At 54.2% G+C, this 22,274-nt stretch overlaps 1 protein-coding gene across 5 annotated transcripts in view; it reads right to left on the reverse strand.

The window, feature by feature from the left end:
• The window catches only part of Emid1 (EMI domain containing 1), a 42,999-nt gene extending 21,537 nt beyond the window's left edge, over nucleotides 1-21,462 (reverse strand). For 3 of the 5 annotated variants that reach the window (NM_001401620.1, NM_001401621.1, NM_001401622.1), the window contains 7 exon segments: nucleotides 385-474; nucleotides 814-934; nucleotides 3,734-3,795; nucleotides 4,751-4,828; nucleotides 13,680-13,783; nucleotides 14,150-14,263; nucleotides 21,331-21,439. In NM_001401620.1, the coding sequence (NP_001388549.1) occupies nucleotides 385-474; nucleotides 814-934; nucleotides 3,734-3,795; nucleotides 4,751-4,828; nucleotides 13,680-13,783; nucleotides 14,150-14,263; nucleotides 21,331-21,431 (670 nt within the window). In that variant the 5' untranslated portion in view covers nucleotides 21,432-21,439. 5 annotated transcript variants of the gene reach the window in all.
• Nucleotides 21,463-22,274: the final 812 nt, after the last annotated feature.

Here is a 22,274-nt window from a genome sequence, read left to right on the forward strand (position 1 = left end):
TAGCTCAGGGTCTGCTGAGAGGAGTACATGAGGCAAGTGGACCGAGATGTTTTCATAGCCCAGGCACCACTGAAGGGTTGGTGAGCAGAGAGGCCAGGCGTGTGGCACGGGCCTGACTACCTTAACGATGCCAATTTGGGGAAGGCATCCTCTGAGATCCTAGGCAGGAGGGATCCCTACAGGAGCTGGAGAGAGCCAGCTTGAGAAGGGGTGCATGCCTTTAATCCTACCACTTAGGAAGCTGAGAACTTCTCATCCCTAGGAGTTCAAGGCCAGCCTGCTCTACATAGCAAGTTCCAGGCCAGCCAAGGCTACATCTTGAACAAACAAAATAGCAATACAACACAGAAAAGAAGTTTAGCAGGCGGCCCTGTGGTCACTTACCTGGTGGGCCTCTAATCCTTATGGGGTCCTGCCTGTCAGTGTCTCCCTTGGGGCCAGTGGGCCCAGGAAGCTCCCAAGAATCAACTCTGTCTGCAGAGTAAGAAACATGAACATGGTCTCTGTGGGTTACATTTGATCCCCGCCCTGTCCTGGTCCCTCAGCCCCTACTATCCTGAGGTAGCTGTGCACCCCCTCACATTCCCACTAGCTCCTAGCAAACCCTGAGTGAGGGGTTACTCAGGGGTCAGCATCCCTGCTGAGCTTAGGAGGGAAGATCCCTCCCTGAACTTGGACTGCTGGATTCCCAGGTGCCTCCAATTGTGTCCACTAGACAGCTGGGAAGACCGAGGCCTCCGCTGAGGGGTCAGGTGGGGCATTTCTTCTAACTAAAGTAACACATGGAAGTCTGTACCCCACTATACCCCTTACCCTGCAGGCCTCCATCTCCAGGGCTGCCCCGGGCAGCTGGGGAGCCCCAGAGCAGGGCAGAGTCCTCGGGGGTAGCTGGGACTGAGGACACTGTCTGCTCTGTCACACTCAGCACAGCCACCTGTGGAGGAAGAGGAAGACAGAGATGGGGCAGATGCCAGGGGCTCACTAAGGATACTCCAGCCAGGAGGTTTTAGCCTTGGGGGTCCAGCAACCCAAGGAGTCAGCAGAATCCCGCTGAGTGGAGACCTGAGCTTACAGGGGCCCAGAATGTCATCAGAAGTGACTTTTTCAGGGCTGGGGATTTAGCTCAGTGGTAGAGCGCTTACCTAGGAAGCGCAAGGCCCTGGGTTCGGTCCCCAGCTCCGAAAAAAAAAAAACCAAAAAAAAAAAAGAAATGACTTTTTCAAGACAGACGATTCATAATATGCACTGCGGGTCCGTCACTCATCCCACACTGCTGCTGTCACCCAAGTTGAGCTCTGTGATCATGGGATTTGCTGGCCACAATTGTATGCTGCTGCTGTCGGTAAAATTCTGCGGGGGGTGGGCACACTGGGAGAAGCTCTGTGTGTGTGTGTGTGTATTGTGCTTGTGAGTGTGTCTGTGTGTCTATGTGTGTGTGTATGTATGTGAGTGTGTGTGTCTATGTGATGTGTGTCTGTGCATCTATGTGTGAGTGTATCTGTATGTCAGAGTGTGTGAGTGTGTGTGTCAGAATGTGTGTGTCAGAGTGTGTGTGTCAAAGTGTATGTGCCTATGTGTGTCAGAGTATGTGTGTGTCTATGTGTGTCAGAGTGTGAGTGTGTCTGTGTCAGAGTGTGTGTGTGTATGTCAGAGTATGTGAGTGTATGTATACTTATGTGTATATGTGTGTATATGTATGTCTGTGTGTTTGTGTCTATGTATGTGAGTATGTATGTCTATGTGTGTGTGTCTATGTATGTGAGTGTATGTGTCTATGTCATTGTCTGTGCATCTATGTGTGAGTGTATCTATGTGCCAGAGTATGTGAGTGTGTGTGTCAGTGTGTATGTCAGAGTGTGTGTCAGTGTGTGTGTCTATGTGTGTCAGAGTGTGTATGTCTATGTGTGTCAGTGTGTGTGTGTGTCTGTGTCAGTGTGTCAAAGTATGTGAGTATGTGTATACTTATGTGTGTGTGTGTGTGTGTGTGTGTGTACATGCTGAAGATTGGACACACTGCCTCCTGCATCCCAGTTAAGTGCTATGCCACTGAGATTTTGCGGGGGAAACTGGGAGGATCTGATACCTACATCCACACGGGGCCAAGGATGAGAAAGATTCTGCAAGTACTCAGAGCTCCTGACCAAGGGTCAGGAAAAGGAAATATGGCCACTGGTGGTGGTCTGTCCCCACAGCAGACGGTTTGTAATTATGTAACCACTCCCTCGGGATCTGGCTTCCAGATTTCCCTATGACAGTTAACACTTTACTAAACTTCCTCACATCTGATCAGGACAAGTTCCCAGAGGAGGGAATAGCAGAGCAAAGAGACAGTGTATATCCACGAGTGCTCAGAAAACCTGGAGGGAAAAAGATGAAAAGAGAATACCTTAGGGGTCTTTAGAGACGGGCCAGCAGGCGAAAGCTTCTACAGGCAAGACTAACAACCTGAGTTCAATTCCCGGAACCCACACAGTAAAAGAGGAGAACACCCCAAATTGTCTTTTAACCTCCACACATACACTATGCGCTCACATGTCACCAACCACAAATAAATAAACATAATCTCTCAAAAAAGGTGACAGCTCATGGCTGTAATCCCAGTTACTCAAGAGGTGGAGACAGGAGGATCTAGGGTTCAAGATCAGCTGGGACCACACAGAATACACCATTTAAAAAGAAAAGGGAAGAGAAAGGATGGTTTTATAGTTCAGTTGGTGAAGCGTTTGTCTAGCATGCAGGGAGCCCTGGGCTCGATCCTAGCAGCACAGAAACCAGGCTCAGTAGTGTGCACTGTAATCCTCGTGAGAAGCAGGTGCAGGCAGTCAACCCAGCTAAGCAGCCTTTTTGAAACCAGCCTGGGATACACGAGACCCTCTCAAAAAACAGAGGGGGCAGGGAGATGACTCAGTGGGCAGGTCCGGCCACTGGACTTGATGATTCGAGCTTGATTCCTCAGACCCATGCGTTGGATGGGGAGAAACCCTCCTCATACAACAAACAAAGGCTTTAAAAATACAGGTGGGTCTCTGAGTTAGGGACAGACTGGTCTATACAGTGAGTTTCAGGCCAGCCTGGGCTACACGGTGTCAGTTTCCTCTCTGAGGCACAGGTAGTCTCTGTAATTGGTTTTCTGGATCTACATTCAGAATCATGCTTATTGTCATATTTTCTAGGTTTAAAAACCTTTTTTACCTTGAGATAACTTGAGATGTGTAATGGGCATTTTCGTTTTCAAAGTGGAAGATGGTATGGAGGGGCAGGATAAAGGACAAAAGGCAGGGCTGGAGAGATGGCTCAGCGGTTAAGACCTCTTCCAGAGGTCCTGAGTTCAAATCCCAGCAACCACATGGTGGCTCCCAACCGTCTGTGATGGGATCTGATGCCCCCTTCTGGTGTGTCTGAAGACAGCCACAGTGTGCTTCTATATAATAAATAAATACATCTTTGGGAGGAGGCAGGCAGGGTCTGTCACTGATGAGTCACTGAGACTGAACCTCATGGGGGGAGGCTTTATGGCGTCCTGGAGGGATGGTGTACCAGGCTGTGGGAATGTGGATCAGCTTCATGGGGAAGACGCCTGAGGAACAGAGGGCAGGGAGGGGCTGGGCCATGGTGCTGGAGAGCAGTGTGTCTAACCCATGAGTTGCCCTGAGGAAGTTCAGAAGAGGGGCATGGAGGGGGGTTACAGGAAGGAGTGGGGAGGCTCAGGGCAGGGGGGCGGCTGCTCACCTACCTTGGCCTCCAGCGCCCTCAGCCTCTCTGTCAGCTCAGACACTTTGCTGCAGTTGAGACAACCTGCAGGCAGGGAGAAGGCTGGGTTAAGGCCAGGGGTCCTAGGTCCTCTGAGAGTCCGCAGCCCTGGGGTACCTTATAACCTTAACCTATGGGGGGCAGTGTGGGGCAGAGGTGCAGAGTCTGCAGCCCCAGACGGACAACACCCCCTCAGGGTTCCCTTCTCCCAGCACAGGCTCTGGGGTCCTGGTCCTGACAATCTCAGCATCCAAATGATCCTGATCCCAGAAGCTACAGGCAGAAAATCCTGCTGTTTCCTATTGGGTAAGGGTCTGGCTTGAGCCTACCATCTCTGGGACCAACAGACCGAAGTTCAGATGCTACAGGCCTCTCAGGTCACATTGGCTGTATCACAGAGCCACACTCCAGTGTCTCTGCCATTTATGGAACCTGTACAGACTGGCTGCTCTGGTCCTCACTTGCTACACATATGTTACACAAATGCCACACAGGAGGCTCCTGAGTTTGTGACAAGGTATAGTGAGCACCCAACACATTCCTCTACTCAGGTCAGATGACCCAGGCTCAGTGCTGCCCAGTCCTGGTTATGGCATCATGGGCAGGGACAGGCTCCACTTGACCCTTGGTTTCCTGCTGTTGAAGAAGCTCAACAAGGTCTTCTGGGAGTTATGGGCAGCTATGAGGTTGGAAAGCATCCAGCCTTAGGCACCCCCCCCCCCCAGAAAAGGAAAGAGCACAGAGAGGACATTGGGAAACTGGACCTGTAACTACCAAAGTCCAGTGGTCTTGGGGTGGCTGGCCCAATTCAGACTCCCCTCCAGGTACTTCCTCTGCCTCCAGGCTGTCTGTCTGGGGGGCGGGGACGGGGATGAGGTAAAGTAGCATTACAGTGCCCCTCTACGGCTGGACCCAGCTGGCTTTCAGGGGCAATTACCACACTGCCCTGGGTCTACCCTCCATCTCCTTCGGCCTCCCCAAGAGGCTCCGCAGGACGCACCTGAGAAGGCTGTGGGCCTCACTGTCATCCGCCGCATGCTGCTGCCTGACCACGTGGGCTCCAGGAAGCCAGGGGAGCCTGCAACGGAGGGATCGTGGGCTAAGATTCTGCTGACCTGGGCTAACCTCACCTCCTTTGTGCTGCTGTTGCCCAGCATGGACTTCTGCTCCCCTTAATACAGAGAGAGGCTGGAAGGTGGAGCGATTTCCCTGGGTCACACAGCAACAAGGGGGCAGGGACGGGGCCGTCTGCTTGATGGGCTTCCGTAAAGCTGATGGCCTCCCCAACGGCCCCAGCTAGTGACACAGCTGAGGGTTTAGAGCTAACAGACACGCTCAGCTCTCAGCTCCTGATCCGTGTAATCTGTCCTCTCGGGACCTGCCTATTGTCCCATTGGTAAAACAGCAGAGGGGCTGGGGATTTAGCTCAGTGGTAGAGCGCTCACCTAGGAAGCTTGAGGCCCTGGGTTCGGTCCCCAGCTCCGGAAAAAAAAACAAACAGCAGAGCAAGCTCTCTGTTCTTGTTTGGCAAGGCCAGGAGAGGGTGACATGTGCAGAGGGACACTGTGCATACACACTGGGCTCAGGTACACAGCAGGTGCTCAATAATGACACCGTGCTGGTTGCCGTGCTCGGCAAGCCCCCCTTGCTAAGAAAAGGCCCAAGTGACTTTACATTATTATTATTATTTTTTTTTTTTTTTGGTTCTTTTTCTTCGGAGCTGGGGACCGAACCCAGGGCCTTGTGCTTCCTAGGTGAGCGCTCTACCACTGAGCTAAATCCCCAGCCCGTGACTTTACATTATTAAATGAAAGCCAGAGGGAGGCTGGCTGCCTGTTCCAGGAGCCTACCCACTCCACACCCAGCCTGCCCGGTCTGGTTTCATGGGCCTGGTTTTCCACACAGCTGGAGGGACTGGCTGGCCAAGCCGAGGGTGGAGGGCGCAGCTGGAGGGGCTCTCCAGCCGACAGTGGTGACTGCCCTCCTCAGCCCCCTGTGCCTGCCTTTTAAGGCCATGAAGTGACATCCAAGGGGGGGACAAGACCCAAATAAGGCAGCAGCCTGGCTGCCTGGACATGGGCTGTGGGCTGAGGCAGAGTAAGAGGCGCCGGCAATCCAAACCAGACGGGTCTCTCTGGCCAGCCCCCAGCAGGGAGGCTGCCTGGCCTGCTCCGGGTCCCAATGTGCACATGGAGTTTGCTCAGGCCGGGCGACTTACCTAAGAGTTCCAGAGGCCTGCAACTTGCTCAGGTACAGGATATAGGAATGGGGGTTTGCAGCCCTGAACAGGGACAAAGATGGGGGGTGCCTATGGAGGGGAGATTCCACTGTGAAGCAGGCCTTGTGCCCAGTGGGTTCCATGGTCTAGCAGAGCTCTACAAGAGGTTAGCACACTGCAGCTAACTTGTGTTCAGTGAGCACACACACACACACACACACACACACACACACACAGAGAGAGAGAGAGAGAGAGAGAGAGAGAGAGAGAGAGAGAGAGATATTTTGCACATCCCAAGCATTCCCCACATATAGTCTTGTTTTGTTTTTGCCACTGTGGACAGGGACTATACAGTTCTAACAGACGGGGAGACAGTGCCCTCCCCTGGTCCCAGGAACAGCCATGTGGATCAGCGAATAGAACCCTCCCTGCTTCCCTCCTGGGGAAACCAAGGCAGAGGCCTCCACCTCCCAAATGTCATGATTACAGGTGTGTACCACCATGTCTAGCTTTATTCTTATTCATGTCTATTCTTTATTTTAGAGAAGGCTCTCCCTGTGTAGCCCAGGCTGGCCTCAGACTTTTAATCCTCCTGCCTCAGCCTCCTTAGCATTAGGATTAGCAGTGCATGCCACCATAGCTAGCTAGCTTCTTTATCCTTTTTCCCCCACAGCACTTTCTGTGTGTGCCTACTGTCGAAGATGTACTGATTAGAGCAGTTCCTAGATGACTGGCACTTATCTGTCCCTTGACTTCAGCCCTACCAGGACAAGGACCATGACCACCTTGTACTTGCCAAGAAAAGTCCTTTAGGCACCTTGATATAACGTTAGTTGTGAGCTCACTCACTCACAGGCTAAAACACTCCCAGGAAGCACACTAGCCGGCCAAACCATGCAGGTGACAGGCACAGCTGCCCTGAGGTTGAGGACACAGATGTGCTCATGCATGGCACACAGGTTGTCCCTGAGTTACTGACCAGGGAACTTGTGGGTGGAGATCACTTTCCAAAGAATTTGGTTTGCGACAAAATTAGCCAAGAGCCCTAAAGACCTAGGGAAAAAATGGCCAGTGGGAGCTGGGGAGGGCTCACTTAGCAAAGCGCTTTCTATGCAAGCATGGGGATCTGAGTTCAATCCTTAGCATGCGTGTAAGCACTGGCTGTGATGTACATGCCTATAATCCCAGTGCTGGGGAGTGGAGATCCGAGGGAGGACCTCTGAAGCTTACTGGGAGGCCAGTCTAACTGATCGCTGAGCTCAGTGGGGGACCCTGTCTCAAAAGAAAAGGAGAGTGAGGGAGACACCGAATAGCAAACTCCCGCCTCCATAAGTACACACTTGTGCTTGCCTACACATGTGTACACACACATATCCACACACGTGTTACACATACCCATGCATATATACACACACGCACACACCTGAACATACACATATGCATACATATTGCACACATGCATATACACACACGTGTACATATGCATACTGCATGCATGTATGCACACATATGTGTACATACACACACTGCATACGAGTATGTATACACATGTGTACATACATACACATATCTGGAGCAGCAGTTCAGACAGAATAGCTCAACGTGATTGTGAATTTCAATTAGGAAAGAAAGTTTAGTTGGAGAGGGTGGTGCACTCCTGCCATTCCAGCATTTGGGAGGCTGAGGCTAGCCTGGTCTGCATAGAGATGCCTTGTCTCAAAAATGTTTAAGTGGGGACGGAGAGAAGGCTCAGTTGTTGGAAGCGCCCACTATTCTCTCAGAGGACTCCAATTTGGTTCCCAGCATCCATATTGTTTGACTCACAACCCCCTATAACTCCAGCTACATTGGATACTTGCATTAATATATGCTTGGGGGGCTGGGGATTTAGCTCAGTGGTAGAGCGCTTACCTAGGAAGCGCAAGGCCTTGGGTTCGGTCCCCAGCTCCGAAAAAAAGAACCCCAAAAAAATATATATGCTTGGGGGGGGAGAGAGTGAGTCAGAGTCAGACAGACAGACAGACAGACAGACACACACACACACACACACACAGAGATATTATAAAATTTGATTTTGAAGTATCTTTAGGAGCTGGAGAGATGACCCAGTGGCTAAGAACACTTGTTCCCCATCCCCACCACTCCAGACAGGATCTCTCTGTGTAGTGCAGGCTATCCTAGAACTCTCTCAGTAGCCCAGGCTGGCCTGGAATTCTCAGAGATCTGCCTGCCCTGCCCCGTATGCGTGGGTTTAAGCTGTGCACCATGGCCGCCTGGCTTAAGAGCACTTGCTCTTACAGAGGCCCTAGGTTCGCTTCCCAGCATCCACATGATGGCTCACAACTGCCTGAAACTCCGCTTCCAGGGGATCTGATGTACACACACACACAGAGGCAGGCAAAACACTCATGAAAGTAAGGGAATCTAAAAGAAAAAATGAAAGTGTAGGGCTAGGGCGTGGTCGGCTCAGTGTTAGACTGGTGGCAAGGCACAGGCAAGGCCCTGGGTCCCGCCCCTGGCAGCAAAGCAAAGAAAAAAGAAAAGGCAAGTTTAAGGAAACAATAAAACTCAAAAAGGACAAAAAAAAAAAAATTGAGCTTACATTCAGGGCTCACAGAAATCAACCAAATCTACCAGGGTCTGATAAATGAACAAAACCACGTTCAGGGACGTGCCCTGCTGTGAGGGTCCCTTAGTGTACACAGCTTACTTAGGACAGATGCTGTGGGTATGGATGACCTGCTACAGTTAGGATAATTGCTGTTTGGCTACAGACCCTAAAGCAGGCTCGCAGTTGAGGCCTCCCTGCCCTGAGAGTCTTCTCTAACCCCATATTCTATCCCAGGAGAACCCTGAACCACGGATCCCTGACTCTGGGGCACCTCCACTACCTAGGAGGTCCCCGACTATCTACTTGTGAATGTCGCCAGCCCTAATTCCTACAGCTACAGTTCCTATGTCACCTCCTCTGGAAGTCCTCTAGACAGCCCAGGTGTCCCACTGGGGCCGAAGTCCCACTGAAGTGCTCATGGCTCAGGGTGCCGGCCCCTTTAAAGCTGGTGGTGCGCTCTGTGGTCTCTAGTTCTGTGTCCCAGGTCCCAGTCCTGTACCAAGTGACCTTCCACATGCCAGGGCACAGAAGAAGAACCGAGACCCAGAGAGGAGGGTTCTGTCTAGTTCAGACAGCAGACAAATGGCCTGGGTTCTGAGCCTGCCCCGAACTGGGAAGAAGGATGGAAGACGTTTGGGGGTCTCTGGACTCCCTCAACCCTGTGACTTTTCCTGCCAAAAAGCGGAGCCAGGGGAGGGTTCACATCCAACCGTCCAGGCCCACCTGGGTCGGTGGCCACACAGATCGCATGGCCACAGCCTTCCTGGCTGGGTCATGTCTCCTGTGTGAATTTACTTTGCAAATGTAAATATTTGCCGATGACCAGCCAGTGGCTTAAGCCGGGGCTCAGGGTCAGAGCTGGGGCTCTCAGCTCTAAGAACCCTCCAGCCCGACCAGGAGACCTCTGAGGAGGCTGTCTATGTGCCTGGCCTGTTCAGGGTGGGCAAGTTTCATTCAGTTTTTACACTCTCGCTTTATGCCAGGCCCATTCTGGGCACTGGAGCTGAAGGAGTTGCACTGGCAGAGTGGAGCCAGCTTAGTCTGTCGACCCTAGGAGTACCAAGGCAGCCACAGGGAGCCAGGATAGCCACTGTCGAGGCCACAGAGTTGGGGGTGGGGAAGGCCAGTGTGAGCTCGGGGTATAGGGTGTGTGCATCGTGAAGCAGGGTGCTGTGGGAATGCAGGAGGGTGGTACCCTGGTGGGGTAGCAGGAAGATGGGGTTGGCTGGGTCTTCTGCACAGGAACGGGAGTGATGGGCGGTGGCCACGGGTGGGATGGCACAATACTTAGCCCTCAGGACTCAGCCTACAAAGGAAAGCACAGGTTTAGTTCTGTACCTGGCACTTGGCTGGCACAACACAGGCATGTGTGGGATGTGCCCAACCCCAGAAAGTGGAGAAGCCCTGGAAGTGAAGAGCCCTGAAAGGGCGTGGCCATAACCTGTCTCGCTCCTGCTCCAAGGCTTTGGGCTGTGATATCTAAGTAAACGTCTCTGGTTCCCTACCACAGAGAACAAGGGTTGCGGGGTGGGGGGAGGGGTTTCCCAGGTAGGGAAGGGACATCCACATTGAAGACAGTGAACCAATGAAGGGAAGCAAAGGCCATACGTTCTCCAGGGAAGCCATGAACAAAGCAGGGTGAGCCCCAGCGTCTCCAATTTTCCATCTGGGGGTGCTCACAGCACCCCACCTGTCGGAGCATGTCTCCAGCTATGCTGCTCAAACCCCACTTCGGGGCCAGCTTTCCCCTGTCTGAGCCTCACTGTGAGGACCAAGAGGACAGTGGTGGCTCCCCTACCCCTTGCCACTGTCGTTGCAGGAGGGGCTGAGGCAGGATGCCACCGGAGAGAACCTGGCTACAATACTTACAAGCCCACGCCCTCTGAGGGCCTTAGCTTTGTCATCTGGACTACGGGACTAGTGCACAGTAGGGCTGCAGGGAGTCCTTTGGCAGATGGAGTGAGGAGGCATGGGGGCCTATTACAACAGCTCCACCCTCTCTCTGCACAGGTCCAGGCGCTGGCCCAAGGGATGTGACAGCTACACTCTTCCTCCCTTCCAGCCAGTGGCCCTGGGCCAGCTCTGTGCCTGCCCTGCCTGTAGAGTAGGTTTTGACCTTGGCTCTTTCTCATCCATTGTTTCCTCAAGTAGGTGGCCAGGTAGTACCGGGGCTCCTCCCAAAGCCTAGAAGGACCAAAGCTCTTGCATGATGTGTGACCCCCGGCTGCTCCCTTCCCCTCTCCGAGCCTCACAGTCTCGTCTGTAATATGGGGCCTTCACTGGTAGTCATGAACAGTGACTGACTCACTCACTACCACGGCGTGAACATCCCCCTTCCATCTGTACAGAAACCAGCCCAGCCCGCCAGCTGAGCGTCTGACCGAGGAACCGGGTCCAGCATGGAACCCCCAGCACATGTGAGAGACTTATCTGGAGTATGTAAAAGACTCCAGATATGTTTTGAGTCTGGAATGGTACTGCTTGCCTTCCTCTGCAGCTGCTTCAGTCCCTGCTGCTGCTGGTGATGCAGTTCTGGGGCCCAGGGTCACGTCACAGCCATGGGGCGGCTGTAAGAGCAGCCAGCACCAGGGGAAGCAGCTGGGAGAATGTGGCCTCGATCCAGCAGTGGGGGGAAGGGCAGAGGCCAGGATGGGCTGGAAATGTTCCCGTGCCTCTCAACCCCCATCCCAGAACACTTTTCCAGAATATTTGGGCTGGACATCTACACTCCTTAGCTCCAGTCTGGAGGTGGGAACAGCCCTCCTGTTCCATCTACCGCCGTGCAGCCTGGCACACCACCTAATTCCAGTCCAGAGAAGGGGACTCCATTCTGACATTCAACAATCTCATGGGTGGGGGCCCTGAGCTTCAGATGGACCCAGAGTGCACCTGACGGCCTGGTGCCCTTTACTAAAGACTCACACATACCCTGGTTTTGTTTTGTTTTGTTTTTGTTTTGTATAGCTCTGGCTGTTCTGGAATTCACTATGCAGACCAGGCTGGCCTTGAACCCACACAAATCTGCCTCTGCCTCCTAAATACTGGTATTAAAAGGGCACCACCATGCCCTGCCCTGCTACCTGACACCTACACACGTGTGAGTACACACACACACACACACACACACACACACTTTGTGGATAGGCACACTGTCTTCCTCTGTGGCTGCTCCGGTCCCTGCTGCTGGTGGTGACGCGACTCTGGGGCCCAGGGTCACGTCCCAGCCATCCATGGGACCCTACAGGCCAGGGTTCTAGCATATGCCTGAGGAGTTCTGAGCGGGGGTTTCACAGCTAGTGGGTGGTGAAGCTGGCCTGGCCAGGAAGCTCTGGGTACCCTGTCCCCAGGCTTCGACCTGAAGGCCCCCACAGAGGTAGTGATAGACCTTGAGATCGGCTGGCACACAGCCTCCAGCAGCTGCCCACACATGCCACTCACCAAGGCTCCAGGGACACAGTAGCCATTGTCTGATAAGGCCTCACCTGAGCTCCCACACCCGGGGATTCGCCCACAGTACCCCTGTGGTCTCCTTGGCAGCTGCTTCTAGCAGCCAGCTTTCCTTTTTACCCTTGGGGCACCTCCTCCCTTCCCTTCTACTGGTGCGGAGGGCACCTGTCCAGGCTTCTAGCCTCCCACACTGGCTGCATGGCTCCCTCTGCAGGGTGTTTGATCTGGGGCATGGCTACTCCATTCCCCTCCAGCTCCATGGAGAACCCTGTCTCAGAACTGGGAAATCCTCTCCTATCTTGTTTTTCCATCAGTTTGGGCCCAGTGCTGTCTTCAGATCCATGTTAGCGATGGAACCCAGAGTGTTGTATACGCCTGGGGAATACTCTATGGACGAACGCTGCCCCATTTGCAATACTGTGGGCCTTTAGCTCTGCCCTCAGCTTCTCCAGTTGGCAGGAGGCAGGGCTTCACTCAGCTCCTCGCTCCCCTGACGTAGAGCCCCACTTACATGCCCCCCGTTTCTGGAATCAGGACATAACCATGTGCTGTGGGGCCTTCTCTAAAGCCAGGTTCTCAGGCTGATTCTGGACCACTTTATCCACGGTAGGGCCATGCACATGACCCTCTCACCTCTGTGGGCTCAGCCAGGCTGTGAAGAAGCCCAGAAGGCCCAGAGAGAGCTGTGGGCTCCGATAAGGAGCCACCTCAAATTAACATGTAGGTGGGGAATGTGTGAAAGGGTACTCCTGGATGGGACATGGATATGTGAACCCCAAAGACTCAAGACAACAGAACCAGACACACAGGGTTTGAGTTCCAAGTCTGTCATTTGCCTATTGACCTGTTGAGTTAGTCTCTTCTGCTATGGGGTGTGGAGCACCGTCCCCCTTTCCTGGCAGGCTCATGTAGCTCTTGGCCTCCAGGTGGCATGGGCTAGCCTATCCTGTGGGGACATCTGATGGATTCCTCCAGTGCAGAGCCCGAGTGTTCAACATCCCCACAGGCCGAGATGCTGAAACTTTGGTCCTCAGGGTAGCACCGTCGGTGTGCCCTTTAAGAGGCGGGGCCTATGGCTGGGGATGCAGCTGAGTTCCTAGAGTATTTGCCCAACACGCAAGAAGCACCTGGCATGGTGGCACACATCTGTAACCCCGGCACTGAGAGATGTAGGGAAGAGGGACACAAGTTATCCTTGGCTACGTAAAAAGTTCATGACTAACCTGGGCTACAAGAAATCGTTTTGTTTTGCCTTTTAATGGAGGTGAGGCCTGATAGGGGACTCCTAGGCCACTGAGAATGTGCACTCGCAGTGGCACAGGCACCCGCCCCCAAGCCCCCTCCCCCTCTATATTAGCTATGTGATGCCCTCCTGCCATGATGTGCCTCGCCCTCAGGTCTGAAGCCCAGAGACCAGATTGTGAACCAGAATAAACCCTTTTGCTCCGTAAATGAGTTGCCTGAAGTACCCTGTCACGGTGATGGAAAGCTGGCTAGCCCAAGTCAGAAAAGACAGCTTGGGGTGGCATGACTTAAAAGGAGGCGGCACGACAGCCATGAGAATTTCCTGGGCCCCAAAGAGGTAGCAGTCACCGTAAACAGAGAAGGCATCGCAGGAGTGGGAGACACTTCACAATCTGCCCCAGGTCCTACCTTCCTCACAGGTCACCCCCGAGTGTCCTGGGCAGCACCTCCATTCTCGAGCAGTCACTGTCTTGTACATCACTTTGTACATGGGTCGCACCACGGTTCTGTAGCTGAAAGAAAGGCCAGGTAGCCTGGCTCAGACAGGGTCTGCCACTACCTTTCCCGGTGCAGGAAAGGTGCCACCCCTGAGACAAAGCCAGCGCTTCCTGGACCCTCTTCCCCCTCCGTTCTTGGATACCGCTCTCTAATTAACCATCATGGCCTCCAGGGTCTGGATTTCCACTGCTGGCTGGGCTAGCCTGCCCTACCTGTGCTGCTCACTGCTCTGGTAAGAGCCCTCCATGCAGAGAGGACTTGAAGTTTCCTCCCTACACAATGCTGCCTTTGTCTCCCAGCCTTCCCGGGGAACCCCCCCCCCCCGTGCTGTGCCCCAACCTGGAGAGCCAGTGTTCCTTCCCCATCACAGTCCCACTCACCTGTTCCCAGGGCAGCCCACGGGCCACGGGCAGCTCTGCAGCACTCGCTGGAGGTAGGTGCCATTCTGCACATGACAGGAGACGGTCCGGGTCACCACGTAGGAGCACCAGTTCCTGAGACAAACCCACAAAAGGGAAGCTCAAGGCGCAGGCCGGGATGCCAACAGGATGGGGGAGGGGACCAGGTAATTCTTCGGAGCCCTCAGTCTCCAGGCAGAGACCACTGGTCTTTAAGTGAAGGCTTTACAGAGCCTGCGGCTCACGGGTGAACTCGATGGCCCTAGATGGGGTGGTCACGCTGGGGGCTCCCAGGAGGCCTCAGAGAATGAGCTGCAGGAGCAGGGTGGGGCAGGGTGGAATTGCTGGGGTTCTCCCTCGTCTGCGTCTGGTCTCCAACCTTGAGCTACGGCTCCACCAGCTGAACCGGTTGAAGCGTACCTTTCCAAAGGTATAAAGCCTTCGCTAACTTCTTAGGAGAGACGTTTTCAGCCAGAGATCGAGAGACGAGCTGTGGAATCCACTGGAGCTGAGTCTGAGACGTGACTGGCAGCTACCCACGGAGACCACTGTGGCCTCCCTCGGTCTTCCCCACGTGTGAAGTGGCCGGGCAAGCTCTGGTGCAGCAAGTGTCCCAAGCGGGCTGCCATGGGTGTCTGAGAAGGGCAGCGCTCTGCCCCAATGGTGGCAGTTTGACAGGAGTCATTCATCCTAGGATCACGCTCACCTATCCACGCATGCGCCAAAGCAGAGTGCTTGTGCGTCTCTCTCTACTTTATTTCAGTTGTCGTTTATTTAGGACAGAATCTCTTTAAGTAACCCAGGCTGGTCCCAGTGATCCTCCTGCCTCTGCTTCCTAACTCTGGGATCACAGGCATCCACCATTCCGCAAGCTCTCACCCCTTTCTGGGCGCTTGTTCCGTGGCTTCTGGCTGTGTGTGACAGCCAGTTCTCAGGTTAGCCTGTGGAGGTCTAGCCTTCTGTCATGATCTTATAGCTGCCCAGGCTAGTCCCGGGTTTGTAGCCCTCTCAGCACTGGGACGACACTCACCTTTCCCTGGGTCAGAAAGTGCCCCTGCCAAGCCTTGCTGCTCTTTTCCATTAAGCTTCCCCTTCCCCTGACTGTTCCTCATCTTGACTGGTTCTACCAAGGCCCAGAGAGATGAGGGAACTTCCTTAGCTTCACACACTGAGGCTTTCTCTTCCTGGGGGGTGGGGTAGAGGTAGGGCAGCTGGGTGGGAGTGGGGGGCTGCTGGACTGGTGCAGGGAGGGGACAGGGACATTCCAGGTGTTCAGTAGCCCTCAGCCCAGCCTGAGGTCAGGAGCCCAGGGTAATTTCCTGGGGCACAGGAAGGAGGAGATGGTGTCAGGTGGCCTTTCTCAGCCTGGGCTGTCTTCCCCAGCAGGGGCTCTTTGTGGCCTAAACCCAAGGTCAGCAGGTTCCCAGGCGGGACCTTCACAGAGCCATGGACCATGTCTCAACCAACACTGATGCCTCTGGGACAGGGTCAAGGGTCAGGCCTGGATATCCTCATTCTTGGGCTCAACTCTGTGCCCCAGCCTGGTGACATGATGCTTCTCTTCCTGGGGCCTCAGTTTCCCCTATAAAATGGAGGGACATCTGTCTGGCTTAGTAGAGAACCATTTAAATATCCTTAGCATGTAGTAAGTGCCCAATGTGTGCAATCTGGCATCCAGACAGGTTGGTCATCTGTGCTTACGCTATCTCACAGAGGGGGACAAGGGACAGGAACAAACCAGCTGCCTAATCTGCATGATAAGGGAGTAGGGGATGGGGGTGTTTAACCACTGCAGGTCCCAAGGGAGTGAGGGGAACCAAAGAAGGACCACAGCTAGCTCCATTCATGGTGGTCCCTAGCCAATCGGATGCTTGCACCTCAGTTCCTGTTCTCTGGAAGCTGAGTCTCAGGAGACTCTCCCCTCAGAAGACCACGAAAGAATGGCAAACAGCTCAGCTATAAATGTAAATGCCTGAGGACGGAAGTTGAATCCCCAGAACCTGCATAAGGGTGCAAGAGAAAACCAGTTCCCCAAAGTTATCCTCTGATCTCCACACTAATATGACCCACGCACACGGACACACACACACACACACACACACACAGAATGAGGAGGGGGGAGAGAGAGAATGAGGAGAGGGGGAGAGAGAGAGAATATGAGAAGAGGGAGAGAGAGAGATAGAGAGAGAGAGAGAGAGTGAGAGGGAGAGAGAGAGATATGTTTTTTGAGACAGGGTCTTTTTATGTGGTTTTAGCTGTCCTGGAATAGGCTGGCCTAAAACTTGCAGAGATCAACCAGCCTCTGTCTCCGGTGTGCCAGGATTAAAGGTATGAATCACCAAACACAGACACATACAATAATTTTAGAGATTAAAAAAAAAGATGCCCAACAGTGGTGGCACACATTTTAATGCCAGCACCTCAAGTGACAGAGACAGGTAAATTTCTGAGTTTGAGGCCAGCCTGGTCTACAGGGTGAGCCCCATGGATACACAGAAAAACTCTGTGCCCAAAAGAAATAAAACAAACAGAGATAAGTAAAGCAGTCCCCACCGTGTAGAGACTCAGATCCCTAGAGTGGCCTGGAGACTGTTGGGCTGTGTTCTGAAGTAGGAACGTAAGCACCTCCCTCCAAGTGTGTAAAACGTAACGTCCAGTTCAGGGGTACAGGCTCCCAACATTCGGCTGTCCAGGGCTCCTGAGTGAAGGAAAGGGGAGAACTCTGGGTAGAGGTCAGAAGCCAGAGGCTCAGGGACCCCTGAGGACTGGATGAGCATCGTCCATGGTGTGTGAAGTGCACATGCACACAAAGAAGCTCACACATACAGCCGGGGGGAGGGGTATCTGTGCTCACACACAGGTGAAAGCACTTTCGAGGGCATGCACACCTACAAACGCTTGGAAATGTGTGGGCAAGGACACGCACACACCAAAAAGCACACAGACTTGTATACAAAGATCAAGGCCCACACAAGAGAACATGTAAAAAAGCCTGCCCTCCATGCAATTGTATCACATACACATGCACGCACGCTCACACACACACACACACACACATGCACACACATGCACACACATACACACATGCACACACATGCATGCACACACATGCACACGCACATACACAGAACAGACAGAGGTCATGTCATGTGCATGTTCCCACACAAACACACAGTGCCTCGAAGTCTACATGTGCGCTCATACATGAACTGGCAGAGACAGGTCCAGCAGGGCTCACATGCATTAGGGTCTGTGCACACTCATCCGTGATTCAAATGCATGAGAACACCCTCCACCCCCAGCTCTGGACCAGGCTAGGAGCAGTGTGTGCTTTTCCTTGGAGAAAGACGTTTTTTTCTTCCTTAATTAAAGGTCTCATGCTGTTCTTAGTTATTTCCTACATGGTGAACTCGGCCTTAATCCCAAGGAAGGACATTTGGAGACAGTAGCTGGCCAGATATTTTATAGAGGAAGGGACACGCAAACCAGGTGGAATTCAAGGTCAGCAGGTTGCCTACCTGGTGGCCAAGCTGACAGGCCACAGTATAAGACTAAGACCCACCCTTGCCCACTTTCACAAATATCGCATTTAATTTATGTATGTGCACATGTGTGTATATCTGTATTTGCATGTGCATTTGTGTATATTCAGATGTATTTATATGTATGCATGCGTGTATATGCCTTTGTGTGTGTACATATTACATCCATGTGTACACACACACACACACACACACACACACTCATGTACATGCCTAAATATGTGTATGGAGATCTCAGAGGTCAACTTGTGGAAGTCAGTTTGGCCTTTCAAATGTGGGTCCTGGGATCGAACTCAGTTCATCAGGCTTGGTGGCAAGCCCCTTTACCTGCTGAGCCATCTCAACGGTCTGTGCAAGAAGCTTCCTTTTGCAAAGCACCTATCGTGTGTGATCACACTGCTTGGCATGGAATTCAGTCTACACCGGCTTCGGCTTCGCGGGTTGTCTCCAAGCACGGCTGCCTCTGTCTTTCCTGCTGCTCACACCTCTTGAGGACTCACACAGCTATGCTGCCCTTTCTCCCACTTTGATCTTTAGAATCTATTTACAGAGCTCCACCCCCTCACTCTGGTAATTCCCATCTTAACCTCAAGGTCCACACAGTAAAGCAGCTCTGAGCCATATTCTCTCCCGTGAGTGCTGGGGAAGAGGAGATAAGCAAGGACCCAGTCCGTACAGAAGTCAACCCGGGCCTGCTCAGGGGTGTTTACTAAACGACTGCCGGCCTGAACACTGTGGGCTGGGCGGAGAAGTCAAGATCCCAGGCTTTCAGAGAGACACGGTCTCTGAGGACTAACTTCCCTGCGGGGAGGTCAGTGATCAGGTAGCTGAGAGTCAGGTGAAGCTGAGCTGGGAGGGGGAGGTCGGGCCTGGGCAGGGTAGAGGAGACAACACAACCCTCCCTGGCCCCCACCTCTGCCCACTTTGCACCCCCCAGAGCCTCCAGGGGACACTGAGAGGGGAAAAAACAGGCCAGACCAGCTCAGTCTGGCACCAGCTACCCTCTCTAGTGGACCTCCACTCCGCCCTCTGCTCCCCGCGGCGAGGGGCCCAGGGGACTTTGTCTCCACAGGGCCCAAGGCTGCGATCCGGAACAGTGATAGGACTAATTGCAGGAGGCAGCCAAGCGGGCCAGGGGCCAAGGGCCGTTATGAAAAAGAGAGCAAAGAACTGAGGCTGCGGTGGGCGTGGGGTGGTGTGAGCCAGAACCCGAAACCCGAACCGCACCAGGATGCGGCTCCAGTCCTGGGCCAGTTTCCCGGGACATGAACTTGACCGGCTCTGACCTTGTTGTGCCCATCTGCACATGGGGAGAGCAGAATGGCCTCCGTGCAAAGTGCTCAGCAAGCCCTCCTCCTACAGTCCATTCTTCCTCGTATGGGGTGCCACAGCCAGCCATGGCAGACGGCAGCCCAGCTGGAGGGCGCCAGAGTCTTCCCTAGGGGCCAGGGACACCAGCACCGTATCTTCCCCAAGGTTCCCGTGAGCTTTACCGAGAGGGGAAGTGAGATGAGGCACCTGCCTGGAGTTAGCCACCTGGGCATAGAGCTGGGATTTGTGAATGCTGGGACCATTCAAAGAAACAGGACTGAAGCTGGGAGGGATGTCACGGGCCGGAAGCAGTCCTACCACAGGATGCCAACTGGCAGCAGCCAAGCGCTCCAAGGTGGCTCTGCACAGCCCCTGGGCACCCTAGTCGTAGGGGCTCAAAATCTCACCACATTCCTGGGGTTGGGGGTGGCCCCTTGGATGCATTCCCAGGCCTCCCCCTCCTCAGGCACAAAGCCTCTTTTCTGTCTTCAGTCCCTCAGCTGCCAAGGGGTGCCCGGGGCGCCTGGCTGGGAGTGGAGGGAGGGCTGATGGGGTGCAACATCCCCATGCTGTCTCCAAGATGCTGGGTCAGGGCCATGAGGGGAGGTTCTGACAGCCAAGGACCGCAGATAACTCCAGTTTTAGGTCCCTACCCTACTTAGAGGTGGTAACAGTGGGGCTCCGCGTGCGTGTGTCGTGTGTTACTCTCCACTCTCAGACCTTCAGACACAGGAGAAGCAAAAGAGGAGACTGAGGCTCATAGCCACGACTGTCTGTGTCTATAAAATGGGTATGACTGGGCTGCTGGAAGGACTTGGTGGCACAGACTGCCGGGACAGCATTCTATAAAGGGGGGGACCCACTCCCGTGAAGCCCAGACACCTGCCCACAGGCAAAGTTCCCACACAGGAAGCCGGAGGATGCGGTGGCCTTGAGCAAGCTGGAGGAGCATATTTGACCCATCACCCCAAGTCTGACCCTGGGAAGCCCAAAGTTCTAATCTCTCTTATGTAGGGCTTACTCTATGAAGTGGGGCAGGTGATCCCCTACTCTGAGCCTTTGTTTCTTTCTCTACAAAACAAGAGAGCGTACGAGAGCAAGCCTTGGATGGCATCGGGGAAGGTTCTAGAAGCAATGGATGCGGGGGAAGTGCCAACCCACACAGCTGTGCTTGGCACACTGTAGGGGTGCTGTGGCATCTGCCACACGGCTGTCCCCATCTCAGACAGCTAACTGCTCCTCTGGCCTCTGCTGCCTCAGCCACTTCAACCCCTGGGCCTGCTCTATCCCCCAGTCACCTGCTTTTGCTAGCTCCAAGGGGGGTTGCTGGCCTCTGACCACTGAGAAAGGGAAACTTCTAAAAAGAAGTGAGGCCGCAGGGGGGTGGGGCCCTCACGCGCCTTTGAATGGGCTGAAAGGCCTAAGAGGCCTAAGTAGTCCACATTGTCTGTCCTGGAGACAGGGGCAGGGGCTACAGGCAGAGCAGGGGCCAGGGTAGGTTCAAACTCTGCCATCAAGACCAGAAAGGGAGAGCGGAATCCTAGTTCTTCCACGAATACCCACCACGAACCATCATTAGTCTCAGTTTGCCCCTCTCTTGAATGGGGACAAGTCTTCCATCCTGAACGGCACTGTCTAGAAAAGGTCCCCCAGGACCCGATCCTGGGAAACATTCCACAAAGGCCGGCAGAGAGTCATAGGCTGTTGGAAGGTCCATCCAAATGCCAGGTCCCAGGGGGCCTCTGACACTGACCCACTGTGTAGACTCCACCCGAGTCCTTCCTCCGAGCGAAATAAATAGCCGGGACATTAAAAAAAAAAAAAGACAGTAACAGGGGGAAAGGGAGGGGATTCCTGAAGGGCCGGCTAAGGGGTGACCCTGGCATTTTACATGTACATGAAGGGGAGGGGGCTTGGGCCAGACCCGCAGTAGTCCTGGGGGGCTCTGTTACATTGCCATGGGTCCACCTTCTGGGGCCTCAGGGATCTCGGGAGTAGGGAGGTTGTCTGTTCTTTCACACACAGAGGTAGGTGAGCCGGCTCTCCGGAGCACGGCGTGCCAAGTCCCTGCTCCCACTGGTTATGGTATAGAAATGAGAGAGATGGAGCCCCTGCTCCAGTCTCGGACTGCCACCGATGTCCCTGCTCCAGTCCCAGGACTGCACGCAGCTGGGGTCCAGTTCCCAGTCCCAGTCCCGGGGTTGCACCGAGCTGGGGTCGGGTCTCTGTCCCTGTCCCGAGGTTGCACGGAGCTAGGGTCCACTTTCCTCACCCCAGTGCCGGGATTGCACAGAGCTAGGGGAGACTTACCTGCGACCCGAGAACCGGGCGCCCGGGACGTTCCACGCGGCGCCGCCTCCCGGGAGCAGGAGCCCGAGGCAGAGCAGCGTCCAGGCCCGCGGGCCGCCCATGCTGTCGTCCCCGCCGCAGCCGCGGGCGCGCAGAGCCGGTTCCGGGCGGAGCAGGGCGGGGGCGCTCGGCTTCGCCCGCCCCTCGCCCCCCGCCCCCGCCAACCCGGAAGCCGTCCGCGCCCCCGCCAGGACGCCCTCCAGGTGCCCACCTGAGCCGCAGACTGGGAAACTGAGGCCCTGGCCGCACTCGCCCCCTCGCCCCCCCCAACGCTGCCAGGACCCGAACCCACCACTCGTGAGCGATCGCCTCTGGACGTATATCCTCTTGACATCTTTGCAGAACCAGGTTCCCGAAACACACGGAATCCTCCCAACGACCCAACACAGGCTTCCTGCGCGAGCTGTGACATTGTCCCAGGCATGCCACCCCATACATCCTGCACTGGCTGAAACTTTCATCACTCCATGCCCATGTTACAGAGGAGAAACCCGAGGCCCAGGTACTCCCTGGGCGTCCCCTAAGTGCAGTGACCAAGCACCCTTATACCTGTTTTACAGAGAGATACTAAGCCCAGAGCACCCTGGACCCACAATCCTCTCATCTCAGCATTGGGGCCTCTTCAGCACAGTGTAGACAGCATTTTGGAATGGGCCTCGGTTTCCCATTCCCTAAGGTAACGATTAGCTGAGAGCCGAGGGCCTGGGTAGGACTCAAGCAGGTTCCCCCAGGCATAGCAGGTGTGTGTCTGTGCAGATATGCTAGGCTATTTGTGTGCATGGATAATATCGTGTGTATGCATGGCGCTGTATACACGTATGTGCTGGAGCTGTATGTATGTGATGTGTTTGTGAGCACGGGCAGTATTTGCTTATGTATGCCATATTTGAATGAACAACGGATGT

The sequence above is a fragment of the Rattus norvegicus genome, chromosome 14 (genome assembly GCF_021556685.1).
Source record: "Rattus norvegicus strain SHRSP/BbbUtx chromosome 14, alternate assembly SHRSP_T2T, whole genome shotgun sequence".
Lineage (NCBI taxonomy): Eukaryota > Metazoa > Chordata > Mammalia > Rodentia > Muridae > Rattus > Rattus norvegicus.